This window comes from Pagrus major, chromosome 23, assembly GCF_040436345.1.
Source record: "Pagrus major chromosome 23, Pma_NU_1.0".
NCBI classification, from domain to species: Eukaryota; Metazoa; Chordata; class Actinopteri; order Spariformes; family Sparidae; genus Pagrus; species Pagrus major.
In genome coordinates this window covers 27132573-27157973 of record NC_133237.1, presented here as the reverse complement: position 1 = coordinate 27157973, position 25401 = coordinate 27132573, and the positions used below count along the sequence as shown (strand labels likewise).

Here is a 25401-nt window from a genome sequence, read left to right as displayed (position 1 = left end):
AATTTATAGTTGATTAGATTTAGTTAAGTCATTTTACTGTTAAGAAACAATAAAATGATTCATAAGACATTTATTAAATAATTGTAAAGGGTAAAAACAACAACTTTCCAATAAATAATTGTGAACAAATAGTTTATAAAAGCATTTCATGGCTTGTTAACAGTGAAATACAGTTTAATTAACTATAAATTTGCCATTTATTGTATATAATTGTTAATTTTAACGATATGATAGATATTATAAAGTATTACCAATATATATTATTTAGTCATTATTAACATGTAAACAGAAGTCAGTAAATTCTGTACCTGATAAGTGAAGTGGAGAACAATATTTACTATATATTTATGAATATCCTCTGGATTTTGGTGCAGCAGAAGTATAAAATAACAGATAATCAGCAAGTACAGCAGCAGGAGGAGAAAATTGTACCGAGGTAAATGTACTTAGTTACTTTCACCATTAAATATGAGTAGCTTTTATTTATGTAGATTATCCAGTGGGACAGAACAATGCAGTCCAGACTCTGTGATAATGTCCACAATAAGAAGGTATTAAGGAAACTTGGATCCATTTATAATGTGAATGTTTGAAATTCATCCTGCAGCGTTTTTGTTTTCTCGTAACCGTGACAACAGTTTCCACAGAAGCAGCCTGACTGGTCTCAGGTGAGCGACAGCCGGGCAGGTGAGGGAGGTATCGTCACTGATTTACTTAATTTCTTCATGTGGGTTTAACTTTCTCTTTATTCTTTACATACGCAACCTCAGTCAGAGAAAAATCTGCACTGAGGTTCTGGTTCATGTGGATCATCGGGACACAAATCAAGCTGAGCAGAGTGAGCATCACTTAACTGGACTGTTGAGACTCCACTTGTAAAATATTGTTGTGAGAAATAGCACAAGAACTGAGTGAATCGGTTGAGCTGCAAGAAACTTTTTCTAAGTTTAGCTGAACAACAAGGAGCAGATTGTTTCGAGTGTCAGATTATTAAGATGTACGATGTATGTACGCGTCTCTTTCTCTGTGCACCCATTTGTTGTATCATCTGTTTCATACTTCAGTCCGGAGAAGAACAGAAATCCTCAGGAGCTTCGGCTGAGGTGTCGACATGAACAGTCTGATGGACCAGAGGCTGACCCGCCATAGTTGTCGCTGTCAAAGCAAAGCAAAGATCACCAGACCGAGGCATCTGCATCAGAGCACGATACACTTGGGTGACATGGCACCCTGCTACACCACCACCCACAACCAGGTCAGCCCGCTGTTAACAACTGATCCTGGAGTCGGATGGATCCATCGAGGATGGTTCTCAGTCTCCATCTTTTTGTGTCTTTGTGTTGGTCAGAGTTATTCTGGGAGGTCTTCTGACGGACGTCCTGTAATCTTTTATCTGAGGGATCCCAGCTTCCCCTCACAGCACCATGCACACCTGGACCTGAGTGACAGCACGGACCCGCCTCAGAGTCAGCTGCAGTCACACAGTAAAGAAGTGCACGGGCCCAAACGCATCACAGCGGTACGGCTGCTAAACTCAACATGTGACATCAGAATGCATCACAGTCACCACACGTGTCCCTTAATGTGTTTTATGGCTTCAGACAACTTTTAGCTTGTTGATTCTTTCTGTGATGAAATCTTGAAATTGATTCTTGTAGATTTTATAGTCACACTTCTGGTTTTTCTGATTGTATGGGATTTGTTTTCAAACTGCATCAGAGCCAAAGTTTAGAGCATTTTTAAATTAATTCATTGGCAATCAAATAAAAAAAACAAAAATTAGAAAAAGATTCTGATAATTAGAGAAATGATCCAACAATCGTCCCGGCCAATTATCATTCAACTCATTTACTTTCACTTTTTCTGACACAAGGATACACACAATACGTGTTGTTGAGTAACACTGAATGTAGCTATAACTTTTGTTTGTTTACAAAAAACTCCACAGGCCACCCTTAATCAATAATAGATCAGCCTCGTCAGCCCTGTATCAGTCTTTCTCTTGACAGGATGTGGTGTGACATGTTGCTTTCTGGCTGTTCACAGAAACACCAGAACTCCAAAAAATAGCTTCATCCACCACAGTTAGTTCATTCTGTAAATAAAATCTCTTTTTAAGAAACAAAACACCTGTGACCTGTCACGTCCGGGTCCGTCAAACCTTTCAGTACCTACGTCTCTCTCCAGAGGACCGACCCGAAGAAGGAAAACTGGGCTCGGTATCACAGTGGGCAGGCCGTCAGAGAGATCACCAACTCACAGGATCCACCTGAGTACCGGACCACCCACAGAACAGAGCACACGCTCCCCGTCACTGACGGCTCACCACGGCTGGCAGGTGGCAGACCGACACAGTGGCACCATCACAACATCCTGACAGGTAGTGTGATCAATACACAGATTTAAGCATCAAAACATCTACACTTGTGCGATCACAGGTGTGTAGTGTCTCACTCGAAAAGTAGTGAGGAAAAAGAAAACATTTATAACCTGTGATTGATTTTGGTTCAGACAATATTTACATGACATCCAGGGTGATCAATAAGTCCACAGTCACTCTGGATGTCTTAAATTTCACCTAAATTATTCAAACATGAGTCTGTTGAAGAAGGTTTCACTTCAACTCACTCTTCAGTTGGAATAAGATGATGATTATTACCATTATAATTTTACCTATTATGTGTCAACAGTCGTAGTTATAATAAACACTTTGTTATTAAACAATATAAACCCTGCGTGTAATTCATTCCACCAAACTGCCCTTGAATAAATATTAATTTATGAATATTTTATTCACTTTGATAATATTAAAAACATTGCTGTCACTTTTTATTGTTTTATTTAAAAAGTATTTACAGGAAGTGCTTGTTTGTTTTGGGGGCGCTGACCTGAATGTGTTTATAATCCTGCCCTCCAGTGGCCACAGTGAGGAACTGCCTCACACAGAATATTAGTTATTATCAATCAATGAGCAGCGTTGCATTTTCTACTTTTTCTAATCTGGACATTTGATCCATAATTTATCAATTGATTTTCCAGAAAGTGTACTATATCACAATCAAGTAACACATACTGTGATAAAGGATCACACAGCACTCACTCTGCAGGGCTGGATCAAGGGTCTTCACTTTACTCTTTTTTCTCCTCTCCTCAACTGAAAAACAATCATTATGTAGACAAAAGTGCAGTTAAAAATAAAAAATGCACCTTATTTCCTCTCCTAACTTCCCTCTGATTAAACAGCCTGGGTGAATGAAATAAGAGATATAACTAATGAAACTACTAATGACTGATTCTGGTATTTTTGGCGCTGATGCCGATATCAATATTGCGGAATGGAAAAATTATTATATCGATGTGTCGACGGATATTCTCACAAACACAGAATATATACGTAACAAATGTTTTGCAATATAAAATATAGAAATTATATGTAACTATATTTTATAGTTTGGCAATAATTGTCTAAAATGAGAACAGTGCACTGAAACTGTAAACTTCACTGGGAATTTATTTATTTACTTATTTATATTTTATTTTATTTGCACACATAAAATCAGAAGATGAAAAAAATAACAGATGTGTCAGGAGAGGTCCACGGACCACAGACCCCCCCTCCATTACAGAAACCAAAAATAAAAATGTATATAACATTATTTGGAAAAATACAACAAATACTAAAATAACAACAAAAAAACACACTGACATGACAACAATATATCTGTGATATATCCTGATAATATCTCAGTCAGGGTCTGGATCAAAGGGCCAGAATGAGATTGTTAAAGGCTGCAGTCGGCCACGGGCCACCAGTTGAGTAGGACTGGTGTATGAGTTTGTATATATATAGATATATTAAACTATTGTTAAGAAAATATGTAAAGTGTCTTTTAATACCATGAAAAGCACTATGTAAATAAAATGTGTTATTATATGCAGGTGAACAGAGGCAGACGGCCGGTCCAGGGAGTCCCAGCAGACGGTCCAGAGACAGGCTGCTGTGGACGGTGAGGCGCTGGGAGACAGACTGCTGCTCACTCAGACTGTACTGACACACAATGCAACATTTATACACTGTGGTGACTGACAGGAAACAACTGCACAATAAATATATGCCCACCTATGATTCTTGACTCCTTCCAGGATGAACATTGTAAAGGTAAAAGTGGAAAAACATCTTCTCATGTGTTGCCAGAAATTCTCATTGGGAAAGTCCCAGTGAAGATCTTGTTTCTCCCTCTGTGACACAACTCTTTTCATCAAAGATAATGCAATGATTCAAAGATTACATTTTGCCTGAGTTAAGTGCATCAGACTTGCGGCAGATTACAGTAAATATTCAGTGGCATGTCACCAGACATCTCTCTCTAGGAACTTGTAAAAACTGGGAACAGCCCTGGAGGGAAACAACATGGAGTCTCAGTCATGTTGTGAGATCAGGCTGAGGGAGAGAAATAACAGCAACCAGAGAGGCCTCGTTAAAATATCATTTGTTTGGTTTATTCTTGTATTGTAACATGTCGAGAAACACAACCATCGAGTCTGTCAGGTCTGCTGCCTCTGGGACATCTGTGTCATTATTAAATATTTATAGAGTGACGTGAGGTCTTTATGTTGTATTTGGTTTAGTTTCCACTGATGTCGTATTGTTTTAAAGCTTGTTTCACTTTACATGACATGTTTTGTCTTTTAACGTCCTCTGACCAATAAAGTGTTGGGACACACGTTATTCCCCTGATCAGTACGTTTGTGGATCAATAAAAATGTCAAATCAAAGAGACAGGCTGAACATTTCAGCCACCTGGTCGTCAACATCAGCTGACATGTGTCGTTGTCTGAAATGACCAACTTTGAAAATTTTTATGTCCCGTTTATTGAGTAAAACAATTTTCTTGCATTTGCTAAAAGGTGGAAATGTGGTTATTCCTCAGCTGTTTTAGGCAGTTAGCCAAGGCAGAAGTCCCCAGGGGGCCCGTCCAACGAGCCTTCATCACTATAATGTTATAAATATTTTCACATCAACAAAAAATGCATAAAATCCAAACCTTTTTTAAAATCTCCACTGTTCAGATTAGCAGAATTAAACATAAATATAATTTGAGGAGCTAAAACCTAAATTAATAACTAATCAACAAGTCACATTGTTAATATACTATATTTACATTATAAGGCCAGTGAAAAAAATTTAAAAATCTAAATTATCTAGACCTTAAACAACAATGAAAGCCATAAAAAATACAGCTGCTAAACCAAGAAACAACCAAAAAAAGGAGAGTAAAACTTCATTTAAATCAAACTTTATTCACTTCGTAAAGATCTCCAATAAAGACAAATAATGAAATGAGTTAAAGACAGTGATGAGACCATAAACGAGGAGACGGAGGAGGAAAGAACACAGATAAATAACAAGAAGAGAGGAAAAGATGACTGACAGGGACAGAGTCAGGGACAGAGTCAGGGAGAGGTCTATTTACACAGAGACACCCCACACCGGTAACACACTGGGGTTTCATAGAAGAGCTAATAGACCACAGAGTCCAGCTAGCAGCGGTACAGCAGTAGGCTTGTTTCTAGACAGTTTCACTCCTGACGAGCTCCGCTTTAAATCCAGTTTTATTTTCAGCACTATTTTTAAAAACAACCAAAGCAGAAATGTAAGGTAGGTACGATTTACATGACCTGTTCTTATGTGACAAATTCTGAAAAAAAACAAAACAAAAAAAACATTACTGTGAGGAATCTGAGAGGTTAAAATGATGCAGTAATGCTACAAAAACTGCTCAGTAGTCACTTTGTCTAAGAGAGGGAATGGCTTACAAGCATTACTGACATCTTAAAATGAAGCACACTTAAACTAGGAAACAGAAGGAAGATTTAACCTTTGTGTACGTGGTAGGGGAGCATGTGTGGCTTTGAGCTTTTCATCATTGTGCATGAACGTGTGACAGCATCAGATAAACTTGTGGTTGCTGCATGCATGAAGATAAATTCAAAAGAAATAATTAAAAAAAAAAAAATCAAGTGGGTGATGAGGCTGAAGTGTCAACAAGTGGGAGGAGAAATGAAACTTATCCAATGTGTGAAAATAAAATAACGACGCATGTCTTCCTCTGTGGCAGAGACCAAGCGAGCAGGAGGCCCTTTTTTAACTTGAAACTCTCCTCTCTTTTCTTCAAATGACTTCCTTCCACCTTCCTTTTCGTGTCGTGGCTCATCTTTCAGAGATTCCCCTGCACACTTTCATCTACTCGTTCTTCTTCTCCTTCTGTTTGAGCAGTTTGTTGATCTCCCGCTTGGCCATCGATGCGTACTTGGTGATAACGCCGTGCTGGTTCAGGCCAGGCAGCAGCAGGAGGAAGCTCACTGCAGGGGACACACAAACACGAGTTAAGCTTTTTAAATCATATATAGTCATGACCAGTTCTTGTAAATGTATACTTTAATTAGAAGTGCTTGACATTAAACTGAATTTTGCATAAATCCTACATAAACATCTGAGCATAATAAAGGTACGTTATTATACATTGTTTAAGTTTGACTGATAAACTGCATCTTTCAAGCATAGTGCAGATGGTCCCATTGAGCACTTAATACAGACTTCTAATGTCATCCTTAAAGGTAAATCTTAAAACTGCAATTAAAAATAAAAAAGGAATATAATAAATTATCTTAGTAAAACTATCCCAGAGCAGTGGGTGATGAAGCAAGGATCATAGATCATACTTTAGTTACAGCTCTAATACCCTTTCATTTTTTTTTATTAAACATTGTATTAAAACGCTGCTGAATTTGTTTCTTTACTTTTAAAGTAATTAGACAAACACTTGGAAATAAAAAACAAAACAAAAAGCAAAACAAAAAACACATTGGCTACAATGTGTTGCCAAATATACTTTGGCAGCCATGAACATACCTGGCGGACCCACCCAAGTAAAGTCTATCCCTGCATTCACCCACACCACCACACCATTCAGTATGCCAGAAAAGATTTAGTATGTCCCAAAAAGAGGGTCAAAGCTCAAGGCGCACAAAGTAATATGTCCCAATTGTATACATACTGCATGCAACAGTATGTCCTTAAAGTAAAAACAGTCATGCGATTCCGACCACACCCGATCAGAGCCTTCTGTCTGTATATGATCAGCTGATCGAATCAGTACAGGCTGGCGAACAGACAGCTTCTTTAATACAGACTGTAAAAAAACAAAACAGCTGGTGAACCAAGTGAGCCTCAATAGAAACTTGATCTGAGATTAAAATAAAGGACACTTTGTTGTCTCAGAGTCATGCTCCCTCTCTCAAGTCATTACCTCGTCAAGGTTTTCCCCTCATTTGAATACTTAACAAGTCTCAGCTCATGTAGCTGATGACTGGCTCCCATACATACAGCCAGCCAACCTACTGATTCACCAACTGTCATTCTCCCTGCGGCACCTGTGCAGTGGTAACACTGACAGGTGTCCTCTCGTCATTTTAAAATTCACAGCAGAGCCTATAGCGGATTTAGCGCCCTATCAGAGCGCCTCACGTTTACCAGGAGTGCTCTGAACGCCTCGAGTAAAGAAAATGTCAACTCCGGAGAAAAGAGACTCCCCGAGTCATAATCCTTGAACTGACCATCATCCAGGGGAGGCGGGTGGTACTCCCTGTGATTTCTCCCCTTTCTGAGTCTGATTTATTCAATCGGATCTCGTTTCTCTGTGTCCTGCAGATTATTTGGAAACAGTCTCTCACCCTCAATGTGAGCCAGATTACTGTAAGTGCCCTCTACCTATGCAATCTTTCATGCAGATGTTTATTCAAGAGGTGGGCAACTATTTACCTAACAGGATGTTAACTAGCCAGCCAAAATAAAAAGGTACAGGTCTGTGAGCTGATCTGGCAGTTGCCATCGTGATCTCAATTTGCAGTAAAGTGTGATGAGTTAAATGGTTTCCTGAAACCATGTCGTTAACAATGACCACGCTTATTGAATACTACTGTCTGGTGTCTCAGGGATGCAGGTATTGATCTAAATTACTGCTGCACTTCTGAGTCACTGCAACAGGAAGCTTTGTAATCATGGGCAGAACTGATGTCATGGGGAGGGGAAGAAAAGAAAAAAAGCCTCTCAGCGGCAGGAATACTGCAGTTTGTACTCCAGAGTTACAACATGCACAGATAACAGCGGCCTCTGAATACATCAACTAGAAACAGTCCCCTTTTGGACTCAGATATCAGCCACTTAAGACTGATTTTTTCTATCAAAATCCATGCATTATTCCCTGAGAAATTAACGGAAATGTTGCAAAATGCGCCATCTCACATAGTTAAAGAAAGTGAGAAATGACCAAAAGTTATTGGGGTCTATTCTTGGCCAAGATCCACACTCCATCCAAATTTCATGGAGATGTGTTCAGTAGTTTTTGTGTGATCCTGCTGACAAACCAACCAACAAACAGACAGGGGGGAAACAACCCTCGTTGGCAGAGGTAATAATCACTTCCCCGCAGAGAACAAGCATAAAAACTCATGACAAGCAGTGACATTTGCAACCGACAAACAACAACTATCACTTCCTGTTTCTGCCAGTTACGTGTGACTAGCATCTGATCTGTAGTAAACCACAGCAGACATTTTCAGAGAGCAAACCTGCACATTCAATGAATGAGGCAATAGAAGATGATGACCAAAGCTTCAGTTTCCCAATTGGCCTCTCATTTGAATCGATTAAATGTCTCATTAAATTCAACACAGAATGTGAATAAAAAATAATCCCTGAACCCCGTTTTCTTCTCAAATGTTTACTAGATATGTTGAAATTGATTTATATCAAAAAGGTCAGGTCTCACACAGCTCTCACCAACGCTTTACACTTAACACAACAAGCTCGTCACTGTCATTTTACTGTATCTGCTTTAAAATCTCATTGCAGATTTCAAAAGTTAACACCTTCTCGTAACTGAACACTTGTAACCAAAACCCGACTTCCTGAATGATCATATTTACATTTTGTGTTAAAGAACGACAGAATTCAGAAAACTAAATCAACATATAAAGAAAGACTGGATGATGGTGATCAGGTCTTGTAACAGCAGGGTTAGAAAGATTTTATTTTTGATGCTTGCTCATTATACTGACAGACTATGGCATAATTATTAAGTGAATGAAGACATTTATTTAGACCAAACAGGTAAAAATGGGGGGAAAAAATTCAATAAAACAAAAGCCAATCCAGATTAGATTACCAACTCACCAATCAGGTAGGTGAGGAACAGGTTGTGCACCTGCTGTCCAATCCAGGCGACTGCCAGCAAGCTGCTGATCACTGAGGCAAAGTACTGTGGAGAGCAGAGAGGTCACATGACAGTCAAACTACATCACACCCCGACTGCACGCACATAATCATTAAATGAGTTTCAAAGAGTCATGCCACAGATGTACTGCAACATAACGCAATTAGCAGAAAATTTTGAAGGAACCAACAAAGCTGTCATTGAATTCACGACTGTGTCTAACAGTGTTAAAGCACACTGTGAAAAACCCGGTTATCACAGACTGTAACCCAGTTTGAGGATTTCTAAGTGGAGCAGCAAAGCCAAATCAGCTGAGGATATTTTTATCTGGAGCACAGAGAAAGTTCACTATTGTAAAATGAACAGGAAGGCTCCATTTACTGCAGTGCTCTATGGGTGATACATGGGCCTATGGGTCTACAGTGTGTGAAAGCCAACTGATCAGTTTCAATTTTATATTTTCATTTACCATTTTGGGCTTCTCCTCCTTGAGGGCACAGAGACGTTTCCACCAGCCCACGATCCGACGCTGGGTCTTCACCAGATTACCGCAGATCTCATGGAAACGCTGCTGCTGCTCAGTGGTCCTGTGAACGAGGAAAGGTTGAGGGCTTGATTAGAAACAAAACTTGCTGCATCCTGGCAGGAGCGGATGGATGTTTTTCAGACCAACAGCTCTTAATAACCTTGTCATCAAGAGGAAACTGAAGAGTTCAGTACGGTTTGCCAAATCAAGACAGCTTTCCTCACTTGTTAATAGCCATCAAGTTCCCTCTTTCATGACTGCAGAGCTAGCGTTGTTGCATTAACCTTTTAACATCATGACCAAATGAAGAAAACTCCCTGGTTTCATCAGATTGTTCAGGTCATCTCCATTAGAGCCAAAATGATTAGTTCATAAGTGAATTTACAGAAAAGTTATTTTGTTAATCGATTTCTCTTGAGTAATTGTAAGCAACAGTGCCAGAAATTCACTGGTTCTTAAATGTGAATATTTGTTGGTTTTCTTTGCCTTTAAAATAAGAAGCCAATTATTTTGGGGGCTTTATCCTGTTGATTGGACAAAACAAATTGGAGACAACGGGCATTTTTACTTTTTCATTAGACAAAGATCTGATTGCGCAGTGGCAATTCTTTATTTCCTTACTACCACTAGGGACAGAAAACATGCTGCGTTTCTATGTCACAGTGCTGTGAGACTAAAGTGAAGGAGAGTGAAGAGTTATGTCTCTACTGAAGGTCTCGACTGGAGGACAGAAGGAGAGCAGCTGGGAGAAGTGGCCTTCACTTTCTGCTTAGCCATCGTTCCGTATTTCTGTCCTTGTTGTCAGGGAGCCAAATGGGGACCATGACCAGACTTTAATAGCTCCATTTAAACAGACTCACACTCCTGCGATCTGGCTGACTCCGCTGCAGGCTCAGTGAATCAGCAGCAGCTTGAGCTACACAGCATAATCTTAAACAGTCTTCAGACCGTACTGATCGACAGCTACACTTTCCTGACATATCTAGAAGTACAACGCCGTCTATTAAACTGAGGCATGCAAGTTGGTAGTCATCTACGCAGTAACTTCCTCCATGACTAAACCTGACAAAAGGCTAGTGCTTTTGAATGACTCCAATTCAATTCATGTCAAGTATAGCATGTAAAAATACAATGTAATCTACTTATTTATCTAAATAATTAACTGCTGCTCCTCCTTGAACAGAATATCTGCTGTTCGGCCTGTGGAATGTGCAGCAGTGCAAAAGGGTGCAGGTCACGCTCTGCTGATGAAGGGATATATATTGAGAGGCCAAAGGCGTCCGAGGAGAGATGGACGTCCAAGTCACTGTGCCAACCGCAGGCTGTTACTCTATCCTGTCCTGGGTGTCTGATTCTCAACATCACATCCACACAACCGAGTCAAGGCACTGTTAGGTAAGCACTATGTAATGTCAAAGCTGCATGAAGCGGTTGGACACCCTGTGAGACGGGATTTAGGTGACAACGTTTAGACTGTCACCTTAGTGACGGCAAAAACTCCCATTTTCTTCCAAAGTGAGTCTGAAGTGGCTCAGAGCAGAAGAGAACTGAGATCAAACAACCGTGCTAATCTCAAACTGATGATTTAGTTCTAATTTAATTTCGCTCTTGGTGCCACCGAGAAAGCAAATGAACGAAGCTCAGATTTCCAGCTGCAGCTTAATTTACAGTACACTCTTTGTAGAGTTTGTTCCTCATCTCAAGCCAACTGGTGTGACATCCAATCATAATGCATTTTCTAATCACACACACCATAAAAAGAAAAATGAAAATCACAGAGTGTTTAGGAAGAAACATATCTAAGTGTCAATGTTAATCCATTATTTCTTAGGCCAGCAAAGCCATCCCAAATCTTGCATGCTCAGTGCTTGCAACAAGGTTTTGTTCTGGAAACATCCACTAAGATTTGACTGGATGCTGCTGCTAGACTTCACAAAACATTGGAAAAATGACCTTGAAAGGTAAAACAGAAGGGCATATTTTATAGGTGAGAAATAAAAATGTCTTTATGGTCTGATGGAAAACCCATTTAATCCCCAACATGACTTTTATCCTCAGGCTCTCACCACTTATTGGAGCCAAAGACTCTGGGTGCGAGGGTGGGCACCAGGTAGTCGGCCAGGCAGAGCAGCATGACGGAGCAGGAGAGCCCAGTCAGCACTGAAGGGTCCAAGTAGTAAATCAGCCTGGGGAAGGAGGAAGACAAAGCAGGCAGTCATGGGTATGAACCAGTACTATGGAACAAAGAGCATTTTGTATAATCCATGCAGGGATTAAGACTTGTTCACTTTCCCTTATCTTATTGTAGTTTCAAAATAGCTGCTTGTTGTGAATCAGAAATCTCTGCATATGTATGCTGTAATGTTAAAAGACCATCTGCAAAGACAATACAAAAAGCCCTGCACTGAGACTGACTGAACCAGCGATAAAGAGGTTCACAATTATATTTTACATTTTTTACATAAAAGGATTGTTAGCAAAAAAGGTATTCAGTAACCACACAGAAAACAATGTGTTAGTGTTCTAGTCATGTCCTGCAATGTGATCCAAGAATTGCTCTGACAAACAAAAGAACAATTTAGAAAATCTAATCTGGTATAATCTACATTGTTTCCTTCTTCTGAGTTTCGAAGTGTGGCAAAGCTTAACATTTCAGCCCAATTGTTTTAAGACACTTTCATCCATCTGTGATTTGGATTTTGAACCAGTGTAGAGCAACTTATCGATGTAGATACCCTTTGTCTTGTAACAGATGTTTCACTGCTGAGAGGGAGGAAATGTGTGCTATGCCAGCTATGTGCCCCTGTGTGTGTGTGTGTGTGTGAGTCTGCGGTGCAGCACACAGTAAAATGGACTCACAGGAAGAGCACGGTGGTGCCACCCATCAGGGCTCCAGGGAACCAGGGCTTCTCCCAGCGCACGACGCGATCCCCAGCCAGGATCACCTCACCCCAGCCCTGCAGCTGCTCCTCCAGCTGGGCCGTTTCCTGAGCCTCAACACAAAATTACACACATTACCAACTGTTCCTCAAACTCAACGTTTCTATAATATCAGCACAGTTTGGGAGTGAGGTGGGATTTCTCTCAAGAACGCATTCTCCCAAATTCAGTCTAGATAACTGCAATACACTCCCCTGAAAAGGAGACGAATGCTGAGATGTCTGTCTTACATTTCCTCTTTTATATGAGCATTATTTAATGTGTGTTTGAATGCCATATTATATTATGAATGCATGTTTATAATCTATATTTTAAGGCGTATCTCATGGTGGAACCGAAGCCAATTCTCACATTATTGGACAGTAAAGTTTCTGTAACCTCTTCAATTAAAAAAACTGAATTTAGGTAATATCCGTTTGTCTTGTTGCAGACATATTTGTAATTCGTCGTCGTAAGTGCGTGTGACAGCTAGCTAACGTTGGCTGTGTATTCTGAATTTAAAGAATATCAATGTACTAACGCAAAGTCACAAGTCTACGATGGGTGTGTGCCTTTAGCGATAAGCCAGTTATCGATAACGGTATTTCGCGTTATTGATATGACTGTGCAGTTTATGCCTCCACGCAGGGAAAGGAAATGACCAGCGCCAACCACACATATCTTTCATCCTGTGGAAACATCATTAACCGATGTCATGCTTTCCATCTTAGGTGCAGGGGCTGATAAGTTAGCGTTAGAGGCCAGTAGCAAGCTTACAAAGGGTAAACGTCCCCGCTGAAGCTAGCTGAGTAGCTAGCTTAGCTGGCAGCTAGCGTTAGCTGATGTTAGCCGCTGTCACCGTCACAGCCTAGCGGTAGCACCTTGACGGATGGTCGGATAAGCGATTAAAGCTAACTCGCTAGTTAGGTTGGCGGTACAAAGTTCACGCTAATTGAACAAATGTACAAATACGGGCCATCCTTGGCTGCGTGAACGCCGTCATGTTAGCGACAACAGCTGAAGCTAACTTCACTGTCACAAACACACCCTTTAACACAGACCCCTTTAAATTCGCAGGCATCGTTTGGTTAATACTCACGAGCATATTTGCGCTTTTGTTGTCGCCTTCAGCCATCGTTACTGATCGAGCGTCGGTTGGGCTCGTATAGTGAATTTCTTTGTATATTTGGAGGAAAACGACCCGCAGAGCAGCCGCACACACACACACACGCCTTCTTCACTGGCTTCGGCGTCACTAACGGTCGAATTTTGACAGGGTGCCTTTATCTCAAAATTTGCGTCAAAATTAGCCCGCGGCATTCTGGGAAATGTAGTTCTGTATTCGTTATGTCATGTCAAGGACGAGTCACATGGAAGGATCACACTAATCTTTTTATTTTTGGTTCGCCTTTTCACTCAAATACAATGATATGAATCTCCAAAAATGAGCGATAAATACCAGAAGTACTATAGAAAAAACAAGAAGCTGGAAAGTGTGTTATTTCTTTGCCACGGAGGGGCAGTGTTTGACAACGTAAGCAGACCCTTGATCAACACTACGAAAGCTAAATGAAAGAAGTCAATTTTAAATGTCTAAATACTTTAATAGTATCTGCTGTTTTTCAGTAGAAATCAAATATGATTTAAAATCTGTATCTTTAAAAATACGCCAGGAGGTCAATCTGTCAAGCCACTTCATTTTGTGAGCGTAATTTTTTGCTTTAAATAATAATGAAATTAATTGTGTCCATTTCATCTGGGGAGAAGCTGGACTTCTGGAGCATAATTTATGGATAAAAAGACCTAAATTCTGATCAAATCCATTCTCCGGTAATTGTACAACTTCGCCCCCAACACGTGAACGCAACGCAACGCAGCGCAGACGTCCTGTGCGTCTGACGTCATTGGGTTTTCATCTCGTTCCTCCTTTAGTTGGAGATCACACCAGTTAGCTGGTAGCTAACTAGCCACGCAACTTCATTTTTTCACATTTCTAAAGACGCAGTTATTGTAAGGTCTGTTTCGGTGTCTGATTCTACGGGACATTACTTATCGCCAGATTCCCTCCGACAGCGTTTTCTCTCCGCTCCCGGAGAAAACAGTGGTACGTTACAAATACGTTAGCTAACTGTAGCTAGCTAGCTTAGTTTGGAATTGTTCGCTACGCACAAGTGCGGCTGGGGCCTTTACAAATGTCGCGTTATAGCAGTGAATCCATCCTGTTGCGTATTAAACTGAATAATAGAGCTGTGAGTTAAGCCACGGTTCGGTTTATCCAGTGTTAGCTAATGTAAGTTAGTATTTAACGTTAGTCATCAGAAATCTGCTGCTTTAGATTCACAGGTAGCAACAGGCCCATTCTGTTGCACGTGCTAATGCGCGACAAAATACATTTCATCCTGTATTAATTCACAAAATGTGAGCAAGGATGTATATTTAGACCTGGATTAACCTCAGTGTTTCACAAGGCTTTCAGCATATACGGTACTTTGTACGATACGCGGGCCACACACCTCACACAAACTGGCAACATAATGCCGCCTGAATTAAAGGTGTTTCTGTCGATGTTTCAGTGATTTCAAGACGCTGCGTTGACATTCCCGTTTATATAATGTTGTCAATTAACCTCATATAGTTTAAAATGCGGTCAGGTCAACGGTCGTTGTTATTTATGTCAGCCATTTTAGAATACCGAGTCCCTCAATATAGTAAAATGGCAAAGTGATAAACTTCAGAGGCTTGGGCTGATGGCTTTTTTTAAAAAAAAAGTTAAAATACGTAATATACATTTAATTTTTAGGATGTTGGGTTTAAGTCTTGATCCGCTTTTTTCTCTGTATTTTGGAGCTCTGACTATGTGATGATTTGTTTAAAGTAGGATCCTGGAGATAATTATGGCTTCAAGCAAGAAAGATGATCACCAAATGCTGTCCTCAGATGAATCCTCCCACTGGAGGCCTGTTCATAGTCACTGTCAGCCATTTAACTAAGATTCATGTAAAAGATGACCACCACCCTCATCCACTACAGAAAGATACGGAGGGATATACTTCAAATCAAATTAATCAAAAATGTCCTTACAGAAAACAGATGCTGATTAATGCTCGTGATAGTTTTTCATTATCTCTTATTTCTGGGTTTTGTAATAAATACTAAATAGATGTTTTGTGGGTCTACCCACTTACTGCACCTCTCACCAGTTTTCTTCTTTTTGCAGAGCCATGTACAATGGGATCGGTCTGACCACTCCGCGGGGCAGCGGCACCAATGGCTATGTGCAACGCAACCTGTCGAGCCTGCGGGTCAAAAGGCCGCGTGATGAGCGTGGTGGTGACCGGGATGAGAAGGACCGGGAGAGGCTGGAGAGTCAGCTCAACAGGCAGCCCAACGCCGACATCCTGGAGCACCAACGGAAGAGGCAGCTGGAGGTCAAGTGTGCCGAGCTGCAGGACATGATGGAGGAGCAAGGGTAAGACAAATGCTGTACTAACAAGACTACACAGGGTTTTGCTGCCACGAATGGAGTTGTAATCACCCTTAAGATAAATGAACCATTGCTGCTGCCCAAAAGTTGTGTAGGGTCTGACGTAGAGTCCAACACAATTATTGCAGTCCAGGCTGTAAACGGCTGTATAACGACCCTGATCCACAGCTACTGAGATATTTTCATTATTGATTGCTTCGTTGGTTTTCAATAATTATTTGGTCTCTCAAGTGTACATATAATATGTGTACTACAAGTACCAGAGCTGAAAGTAGTATCTTCAGATTGCTTATTTTGTGATCAACAACAGTGACAAACCTAAAAAATTAATGTATGTGTATGTAAAACTTTGCCAAGCTGCATATCCTCTCATTTTGAATGCTCTGACTTCATGTTCTTGGATTTTTAAATGGTTCAATTTTTTCAACAACCAACAGTTACAAAGTCAAAGGGAATTATTTTATGTATTTTATCCTCATTTTTAAAGCTCTAATTTCAAGTATTTGGATTTTTTAATTATTATTTGATGGATTCCTCAGTTCTCAAAATAGAGATCAATTCAGCTTGTTAAAGCGTCATCTAATTGTCACAGAACTACTGAATTTGTTTTGACCTTTTCTTTTTAACTATGTGATGACAGGTTTCTTTTCATCATGATTTAACGATCATCACGGAGATATGAGTTTCTTTAATGATTTACTAGAATAGGTCTACTGTATAACAGGAACGTGCAGGGGACAGAAGCTTTCTACCAGAAGACACAAATAAGAACAGTAGCCAGATTGTTGCTTTTAATTTGTACAATATTTAATACTCTGCTCTGTTTGATGGTCAGGTATTCAGCTGAGGAAATCGAGGAGAAGGTGAACAGTTTCCGCATGATGCTGCAGGAGAAGCAGGAGCCGGCTCCCACCACCAATGACAGACCAACGTAAGCACAACAAGAATCCACATGGCTTGAATTATTTTTAAAAAGGACAGTTCTGTTGGAATAAAAAATAGTCGAGACTACAATATACTTGGAAAGTGTCTCAAAATGTATGGATCACTATAGCGGCATCATAGTGCTTTGTTACATACTCTGGTGTAAATCTGAGACATATGAATATGAAGATGTCAGGGCTGCACGATATGGTCAAAAAAATCTTATTCACAATTAGTGGGAATGATCATTTCTGCATCACAGTTTTCATTTTCACTGAAAAAAATGAGCATCATGATGATGTGACATGTGTTGGAGTTTGTACAAAACAAACATGTATTCTTACGTCTGGAGAGCAAGGTTTGTAGTCCTGGACATCTCTGCAGCTCTACAGTACTTCATTATAATGCCGTTTGACCCTTGTCACAAAAATTGCGGCTTATTCAATTTAGATATTGCACCTGGCCACATTGCGATTTCGATTACATTTTGAATAATTGTGCAGCCCGCAAAGATGTTAAAGCCGTTTGCTGATATAAATTAAAATAATGAAAAATATTACTCTTTCATTATGCATTGCTCCCTCATAGTATACTGCCCTAGCCTGTTTGTAATTGTGCTTGAAAAGTTCTTGATTTCAAAACGGAATAAATTTAGAAAACATGAAATGTGATTGTCGAAGTCTCTGGGCTGAAACTGCAACACAGTCAATATCAAATGTTGTGCTGTGCCACATTTAGAATCTGGTGCATCTCTTCAGTTCATATTGCACAGTGTCAGTAAAACAACGCTGTGTGGTTTGTTCTCTCTCAGGGTGACAGAGACTCATGCTCTGGCTGCAGCCAACCAGCAGAAGAACGACCGTCTTCGTGCTGCTTTCGGCATCTCCAGCGACTATGTGGACGGATCATCCTTCCAAGCTGACCGCAAGGAGAAAGAGAAGGAGAAGAGAGAGCAGGAGCGCATGGAGAGGGAGAGGCTGCAGCAGCAGAAATATACGTGAGTATGATGAGCACAAAACACACCCACAGTGCTGGAGGGCATATCTGATTAACGGCTCTTTTTCATTTCAGACAAAAGTAGAAAACTTTTTAAGAAACTGTAACACTTGATGTGTTCTTGGTCAGTTCAGTTGGAAGCAGTGTAAAGCTCAGAAGTTTGTAGTTAATGAGCTAAAACCAACATTTTGTAGTCATTTACTACAGTGAATTGTCACTCATTGCTCAGCATTTTTTTCTGCCCCTGACTCAAGGTCTGTTGCCTTTGCTCTCTCAGGTTGGTGGAAGATTCAGACAATTCAGATGCTCCACCCAAGAAGCGCAGTCGAAAGAAGAAGAAGAAAAACAAGAACAGAGACAGGTGAGAAAATGAGCATGAGAGCAGAAAAAGGTCCTGACAACCAAGAACAGACAGACTGACAGTTTTTTGTTCCTCCTGTCAGCAGCTCAGAGAGTCCCTCCTCATCTCCTCGACGAGAGAAGAAGAAATCAAAGAAGAAGAAAAAGAAACGGTATTCTATTACATTATTCTTACTTAAAACCTTTCTACTCATAATTTTTTCACTTCAATATTGATTATTGACTGAAACATTTGTGTTTCAGTGATGCATCAGAAGAAGAGGAAGAAGACAGGTAGGTGTTTTTTGAATATCTGTCCTGTCTCATAAGAAATCAGCAGAGCATTGTTGCTTGGTTCTTGTCTTGGCACAATTCATACTTTAAATCCACAGAAAGTGTTATTGGAAAGAGTCTGAGATTTTTTTCTCTTGGTCTGACACCTGTAGCTCCAACTCTCTTCTCTTGAACATTGGTACCTATTCAGGACAACCAAACCTGCTTTTGTTACGCAGTGACATAACAAATGGTGAGAATTATTAGTACTAGTGTGATGTGTAATTTTCTCCTTTCCTTGACCACTCAAAGTTCCTCAGATGAGAAGCAGAAGGTGTCAAAGAAGAAAAGAAAGAAGAGTGAAAGTTCGAGTCCTCCTCCTAAAGCAAAAGCAGTGCAGGCCAGGAGTGTCTCCTCTAGCTCTGCTCACAGGTACGACGTGATAATAACATTAATCATATAATAAAAATCTGTTTTTGTGTCCTGGTAGAAGTCTTATCGAATTTAATGAGCTACTTAGAGGTGAACGGATCTCTGTCTGTTTTATTGGATTAGTCCAGATTTGGAAGTACTCGTACCTCGGTGCAGTAAAATCTGTTTTATGAAATAATGTGTGTTCATTGACTGTGATATATGGTCCCGACAGAGCTGTATGAAAACTATAGCAGCTTTCTCAAACCAGCCAGAGATAGTTGGGATAAAAAAACAAATTAATCAGTAAAGTTTGTCTTGAATTTTTAAAAAATAGAGCAAAGTTGAAATGAAATCTTTAGAAGACAGATATATTTTATTATGAAATTGGAACAGATTTTTACATTTTTATTTGCAAATTTTGACCAGAAATGTAAACTGTGACTGCATCCAGGGTTCCTCAATCTATGGACTGCCTTAAGGCATCAGTATGGGGTACATTTTAAATTTGATAACTGGATAATGAGCGATAATAAACAAAAAAAGAAAAAATAATTTTGTTAATACTTCATACGCCATCACCCAGAGACTATTGTTAGATGTGGCTGCCAATCACCAGCTGTGAAAGCAGGCGTTTTGCCCCACCTTCAAGTCTCGTCATTTGGATCAGCTGTTAACTACTAGTTTTTTTAAAATCACCTTGAGTAATGAAATCATGATTTCTGGGAAAAAAAAAAAATTCTTGTTGCTTTGAGCACCACAAGATAATCTCAATAGCCGATGGCTCGAAAAGCCTCGCACCAGAACAATCTAGATGGATAAACAGATTTTATTGCACTGAACCTGATCAAAATCCAACTGCCAGACAAAGGCATCTCACTGTATGATATTTTTTTATGGTATCAACAGCCCGTCTCCGGCTCCACCGAGATCACGTCAACAGGACCAAAGTGCAAGAAAAGCTGAGGAAGGTAGAAAGGGGAGGTCACCGGACAGGAGGAGACGAGACTACAAGGAGCACAGCCCACATCTTCAGGGAGGAGAAGGGGTAAGGCTGAGGCTGTCAGTAGGACTGATTACACTTTGAAACTTTACAGTTAAAGTTTCCTTATCTCACAGTATCTTAAACTAAATTCGAACTGATTTGTTTTATCATGTATAAGTATATTACTGTTGCCTTTCTCAAACATAAAATTCTGTGTAAATTGACACCAACAAATGTTTCCTCTGTGATCTAGAAGAGGCCCAATCTCGAGAGAGAAAAAGAGCGACCGAGTGAGATGGAGAAGACCTTGGCCAAGAGGAGACATGACTCTTCATCTCCTTCACCTCCACCACAGACAGAGAAAAGCAGGGAGAGGGAGAAAGGGAGGAGATCCAGGAGCAAACAAAAGGAAAGTGAGAAAGGGAGGCGATCCAGAAGCAGAGAGATGGAGAGGAGGAGGCGTTCCAGGAGCATAGAAATCGAGAGGGAGAAAGGGAGGCGTTCAAGAAGCAAAGAAAAGGAGAAAGAGAGAGTGAGGCGCTCCAGGAGCAGAGAGGTGGAGAAAGGGAGGCGCTCCAGGAGCAGAGAGGTGGAGAAAGGGAGACGCTCCAGGAGCAGAGAGGTGGAGAAAGGAAGGTGCTCCAGGAGCAGAGACATTGAGAGAGGGAGGCGATCAAGGAGCAGAGACATTGAGAGAGGGAGGCGTTCAAGGAGCAGAGACATTGAGAGGGAGAGGGGGAGGCGCTCCAGAAGCAGAGAGATGGAGAAAGGGAGGCGATCGAGGAGCAGAGAAAACGAGAGAGGGAGGCGTTCAAGGAGCAGAGATGTGGAGAAAAGGAGGTGTTCAAGGAGCAGAGACATGGAGAGAGGGAGGCGGTCAAGAAGCAGAGAAAAGAGGGACAAAGGAAAGGAGAGTGTTCCTCAGAGGACCAGACATGACTCCTCCTCATCTCCTTCTCCTCCACCTAAACAGGAGACTAGGAGGGAAAGGAGCAGAGACATTGACCGGGAAAAAGACGGTAATAAACAGGACAAAAACAAGAGACACATCTCCTTGTCCCCCTCCCCTCCCCCTGAGAAGGAGAGGGGAAGGAGGGAAAGGAGTGGAGAGAGGGAGCGCAGGACTGAGAGAGACTCACGGGTGCCAAATGACAACAGGAGAGACACTGGGAAGAGACAGGAGAGAGACGTGTCTCCTTTCCAACATAAAAATGATAGGAGGAGGGATTCCCTGTCCCCTGCCCCTCGCTCACCTGTTGCTAATGGGCGCCAGAGAGAAAGGGAGGAGGAGAGGAGAAGAGAAAAAGAGAGGGAGAGCACAAAGGAGAAGGAGAGGCATCTGAACAGGGAACCAGACGGAGAGCGAGGTCAGGACGGAGGCAGGAGGAGAGACGAGGCTCTCCGAACGTCTGCAGAAAGTAGGCGAGATGGATCTCGGCCTGCAGAGAGAGACAGGAGACCAGAGATGAAGGAGAGCCAGGAGAAGAGGAGCAGCCCTCCGAGGAAGGAGAAACGTGATGACAAAGCAAAACAGGCTGAGAAAAAGAAGGAGAGCAGCAGCAGCAGTAGTAGCAGTGGAAGCAGCAGCAGTGGTAGCAGCAGCGATAGTGACAGTGATAGCTCCTCATCCTCCTCTTCATCTTCATCTTCCTCTTCATCCTCATCCTCTGAAGATGAGGGCAAGGCAAAGGCGGCCGTGCCAGTAGGGAGGGAAAAAGGTAGCCCCCCCAAAATTTCACAAGCTGCCATCGGGGCTGCAGTCCAAAGATATATAGCCAATGGTAGAAAGGAAAGCCCTGCTTCTGCTCCTGAGGGCGACGGACCGAGACGAGTCCAGAAGGAGAGAGAGGGGGGAGGAGACAGACATGAGAGGGAAAGACCTCCCCACAGAGCTCCTCCAGAGAGTTACCCGTCCCGCACAAAAGGTCAGGAACGGTACAGCCCCACACAGGTGGACAGTCCCTCTCCGCCTCCTTCCCCGTCCAACAGAGCTGACACCAGCAGAGGCAGCAACAGGTACTCTCCCTTTGAGGCCGAGGCAGAGAAACCAAGGGGGGAGACGAGAGTCAGGGAAAGAGAGAGAGAGAGGGAGAGGGATAGGGGCGCAGCCAGGAGGCCTGCGAGGTCACACTCTCCGGCCCAGAAAACCTCAACCGCCTCCCCAGCCCGTCGCACTCCACCGAGGCAGTATCAGGAGTCCCCGGGCCGATTCAGGAGAGCTTCTCCTCCTCCAGCCTGGTCAGAGCGGGAGAGAGAGAGGGAGAGGCAAAAGAACAGAGAGAGGGAGAGGGAGAGAGAGAAGGGCCGAGAACGTGAGCGTGTTGCCAGGAGGAGCAGGTCCAGAAGCCCGAGGAGGCGAAGCCCCCCCAGCAGGTAGGATGAGAAACCTGCATTTGCTGGGTCTTAAAAAAGAAAAAATCGAAAAAGCATATTTACCTGTAGTTCTGTTTATCCATCCTGATTGTTTTGGTGTGAGACTTTTGGAGCTATCAGCTATTGAGATTATCTTGTGGTGCTCAAAGCAACAACGACAAAAAAAAAACATTTTCCAGAAATCATGATTTCATTCCTCAAGGTGATCTACAGAACTTGTTTGGTACAAAGAAAATAGTTCCTACATGAAACTGCTAACAACAACAACACACCACGTGTATCACCGCACAGAGAGAAGCGTGCATCACACAGTACAGCTAAGCCGAGGAGGAAGCCATTCATTTTATTATCTCGTGCTGTCACAAACACGAGACTCTCACTATTACTATATATGATGCTCTCTACCTTTTATGTTTTGGTCTGATTTTTAAAAAAAATGTTCGACTCACAAGGTCAACAGCTCACTGCTTTTAAACCTGGAAATCTGTCCTTTACATATTCAAATTCAGTTTGTTACAAGTTTGTTGTAAGTTCAGTTTCTCAGATCTGTCCAGCATAAGATATTTATTTATAAAAGAATAACATTTGGCAAGCTTAGATTTTTTTAAGATTAATATGTAAGGAGATACCATAAGGGAGCAAATTTTAAGAGGCTGAAATGAAAATGAGTTTGTCCTTTATGTCTCCAGGTCCCGTCGCTCTCCTTCTCCTCAGCGGCGAAGGAGGAGCAGCCGCTCCCTCTCCAGAGAGAGAGCGAGAGAAAGGGAACAAGAGAGGATCAGGCAGAGGGAGGTAGAACAAGAGAGACAAAGGGAAAAGGAGCGTCTGCAACCAAAGGTTGTTCCCCAACCCCGCAGGTCCTCTTCCTCTTCCTCATCTTCCTCTAGCTCCTCCTCTTCCTCTTCTTCCTCACCTTCACCGCCACCAGAGAGGAAAGACACAAAGACAGCACCAGAGAGAGACAGAAGAACAGAGCAAAGGGATGAGAAGAGAGAGGACAGAGAGCAGAAAAGTCGTTCCTCTTCTTCACAGGGCCCCTCCAGAGACTCGTCACACGCTCCAACCTCAGGTAGACGAGGCTCCCAGTCGGAGTCCAGGCGCTCTGATGTCACCTCCAGAAGGTCTCCGGCTGGCAGCCAATCAGAAACCAAACGGTCATCACAAGATCCAAGCAGGAAGGAATCACCGGTGACGGCCCCTCAACCGTCAGACCAAACAGTCAGACGTGAGAGCGCCGTCAACGGGAAGGAGGCGAATACCAACAAGAAAGTCAGCAGGAGCAGCAGCTCCAGCTCCTCTTCCTCGTCGTCATCCTCCTCCTCTTCCTCATCTTCATCCTCCTCTTCAGACAGTTCTGACTCTGAAGTGGAGCAAGGAGAAAAGGGGTAAGCAGGAGAAAGTTGACATATATTAGATACAGGAAACAAATATTTATGATCAGATAATTATTAAACAATAAAAATGTGTTCTGACTAATCTTAAACTATTCAATAGTTTGATAATTACACTTGTTACTGTTTTCTTTTTAACAGGAAGACAGTCAAAGCTCAGAGCTCTCCCTCCTCATCCTCCTCATCAGAGAATGAAAAGGAATCAAAGAAAAAGAGGTAAGAAGAGAAAAACTGGACTTGATTGAACTTCATTTCTGGTTTATTAAGAGCTGCTGTACCTAGAAGTACACTTAAAATCAAACTACATATGGCTGGATGGAAGCATACTGTAGATTTAAGATGCTTAATATTTTTTTTTTTTTACATTTTGAACTGGAGCACAGCCCCAGTGCACTGCGGTATCACTGGGTCATCTTCTATTGATTGGCTATGAATCAGCAGCTCTAATAGGACTAAGCTCTGAGGGAGTGTCTGATGTCAGCAGCTTCTACCTTTCATGCTGCGTTTTAAAGATCCGTCCTGTGGAGGATATTGTGAGTCTGTGTACTTTATTTGAACATAGTCAAAAAGCAAACACGAGGAGTGCTGCTCAGGTGTGGAAAATGGTGTCCCTCTGGTGCTCTTCAGTTTAGAGATCTTGCTCGTTCAAAATCGTTGAAAAAGTCTGAGGCACTCAAGAAGGTAATATTGTGTTGAATCATAACATCAGTAAAAACATGCCTACTCATTTCAGCCATCAAGACTTTCATGAAAGCAGTTTTTAAGACTTGATTTTGTTTTCCTCTCAGCCCTGCCAGGTCTGGAAGGGTGCCTGCTGATTCACTGAGAGATTCTCGCTCGCTCAGTTATTCTCCTCCAAGACACATGAGAGCAGCGCTGCCCTCGCCCAGCCGCAGGTCTGTAGCTCTGCACGATGATGTTTTAACTAGAAACCTCAGATATTAAAGTGATGGAGTGTCGATCAATAATGTGACCCTTAAGTGCATTGGGGCTATGACGATGATGCTGAGATGGTGATGATGCTCATGCACCGAGTTTTCATAAACAATGATGTATTGTCTTCTTTTTCCGTCCTGGCAGGAGTGGCAGCAGGCAGTCACCGAGCCGCTCATCAAGCAGCAGACGAAGGAAATGAGCTGACAACTTGAGACGCTTCACTTCTTCTTCTGTGTTTTTTTCTCTGGTCCTGAGCCACCACACACTTATCAACAATGTTTGTTTTTTAAGCAGTGACGACCAGAGGCTGGCTTGTACATTTTTTTATGAGCTGAATGAGAAACGTAGACATTCACACACACAAACACAGCAAAGTAAAACGTAACTCTAACAATGTCCCTCTGTACTTGTACTGTTTGTTGCGTTCTACCTGTAGATATGAGCTGTCTGTATTTTGGTTATTTTCATGTAACAGATTCGATTTCCATTTAATGTGAGCAGAAACTGAAACGTGGATAATTTCTTTGTTGAAAATGGTTAATAATAATAAAATGCAATTGTACATTTTA

General features: G+C 41.7%; 3 protein-coding genes across 6 annotated transcripts; 2 read left to right on the top strand and 1 right to left on the bottom strand.

Annotated features, from left to right (window-relative positions):
* The first annotated feature begins 427 nt into the window (after positions 1-427).
* On the top strand, positions 428-4658 carry LOC141019491 (uncharacterized). The gene is made up of 6 exons (XM_073494429.1): positions 428-668; positions 771-838; positions 1065-1255; positions 1349-1519; positions 2188-2380; positions 3940-4658. The coding sequence occupies exons 3-6, from the start codon at positions 1112-1114 to the stop codon at positions 4050-4052; spliced, it is 621 nt and encodes a 206-aa protein (XP_073350530.1). The 5' UTR covers positions 428-668; positions 771-838; positions 1065-1111; the 3' UTR covers positions 4053-4658.
* Positions 4659-5281: 623 nt separating this feature from the next.
* arl6ip1 (ARL6 interacting reticulophagy regulator 1) lies at positions 5282-13972 on the bottom strand. The gene is made up of 6 exons (XM_073494430.1): positions 13820-13972; positions 12661-12794; positions 11868-11987; positions 9745-9862; positions 9236-9320; positions 5282-6363 (listed from the first exon to the last, which is right to left on the bottom strand). Exons 1-6 carry the CDS (start codon positions 13853-13855, stop codon positions 6245-6247), a joined length of 612 nt encoding a protein of 203 aa, XP_073350531.1. The 5' UTR covers positions 13856-13972; the 3' UTR covers positions 5282-6244.
* A 646-nt stretch (positions 13973-14618) lies between these two features.
* On the top strand, positions 14619-25401 carry srrm2 (serine/arginine repetitive matrix 2). Of its 4 annotated transcripts, none has more exons than XM_073494375.1 (14): positions 14619-14824; positions 15938-16189; positions 17040-17135; positions 17940-18125; positions 18402-18485; positions 18568-18636; positions 18728-18757; positions 19043-19168; positions 20057-20195; positions 20389-22505; positions 23195-23890; positions 24038-24112; positions 24685-24792; positions 24977-25401. In XM_073494375.1, exons 2-14 carry the CDS (start codon positions 15942-15944, stop codon positions 25029-25031), a joined length of 4029 nt encoding a protein of 1342 aa, XP_073350476.1. In that variant the 5' UTR covers positions 14619-14824; positions 15938-15941; the 3' UTR covers positions 25032-25401. The 4 variants fall into 4 exon arrangements, with proteins under 4 accessions (XP_073350476.1, XP_073350475.1, XP_073350477.1 ...); XM_073494374.1 differs by having other exon boundaries at positions 14620-14824; positions 18571-18636; positions 20386-22505; XM_073494376.1 differs by having other exon boundaries at positions 14620-14824; positions 19049-19168; positions 20386-22505.

Coding starts and splice junctions, on each gene's coding strand:
- LOC141019491 (XM_073494429.1), top strand. CDS start 1,112: ATGAACAGTCTGATGGACCAGAGGCTGACCCGCCATAGTTGTCGCTGT. Junction 1,256..1,348: donor ACACCACCACCCACAACCAG/GTCAGCCCGCTG, acceptor TGTGTTGGTCAG/AGTTATTCTGGGAGGTCTTC. Junction 2,381..3,939: donor CCATCACAACATCCTGACAG/GTAGTGTGATCA, acceptor TATTATATGCAG/GTGAACAGAGGCAGACGGCC.
- srrm2 (XM_073494373.1), top strand. CDS start 15,942: ATGTACAATGGGATCGGTCTGACCACTCCGCGGGGCAGCGGCACCAAT. Junction 18,126..18,401: donor CTGCAGCAGCAGAAATATAC/GTGAGTATGATG, acceptor TTGCTCTCTCAG/GTTGGTGGAAGATTCAGACA. Junction 19,169..20,056: donor TCCTCTAGCTCTGCTCACAG/GTACGACGTGAT, acceptor TGGTATCAACAG/CCCGTCTCCGGCTCCACCGA.
- arl6ip1 (XM_073494430.1), bottom strand. CDS start 13,855: ATGGCTGAAGGCGACAACAAAAGCGCAAATATGCTC. Junction 11,988..12,660: donor GGCACCACCGTGCTCTTCCT/GTGAGTCCATTT, acceptor CTCCTTCCCCAG/GCTGATTTACTACTTGGACC. Junction 9,863..11,867: donor GTCTTTGGCTCCAATAAGTG/GTGAGAGCCTGA, acceptor CCTCGTTCACAG/GACCACTGAGCAGCAGCAGC.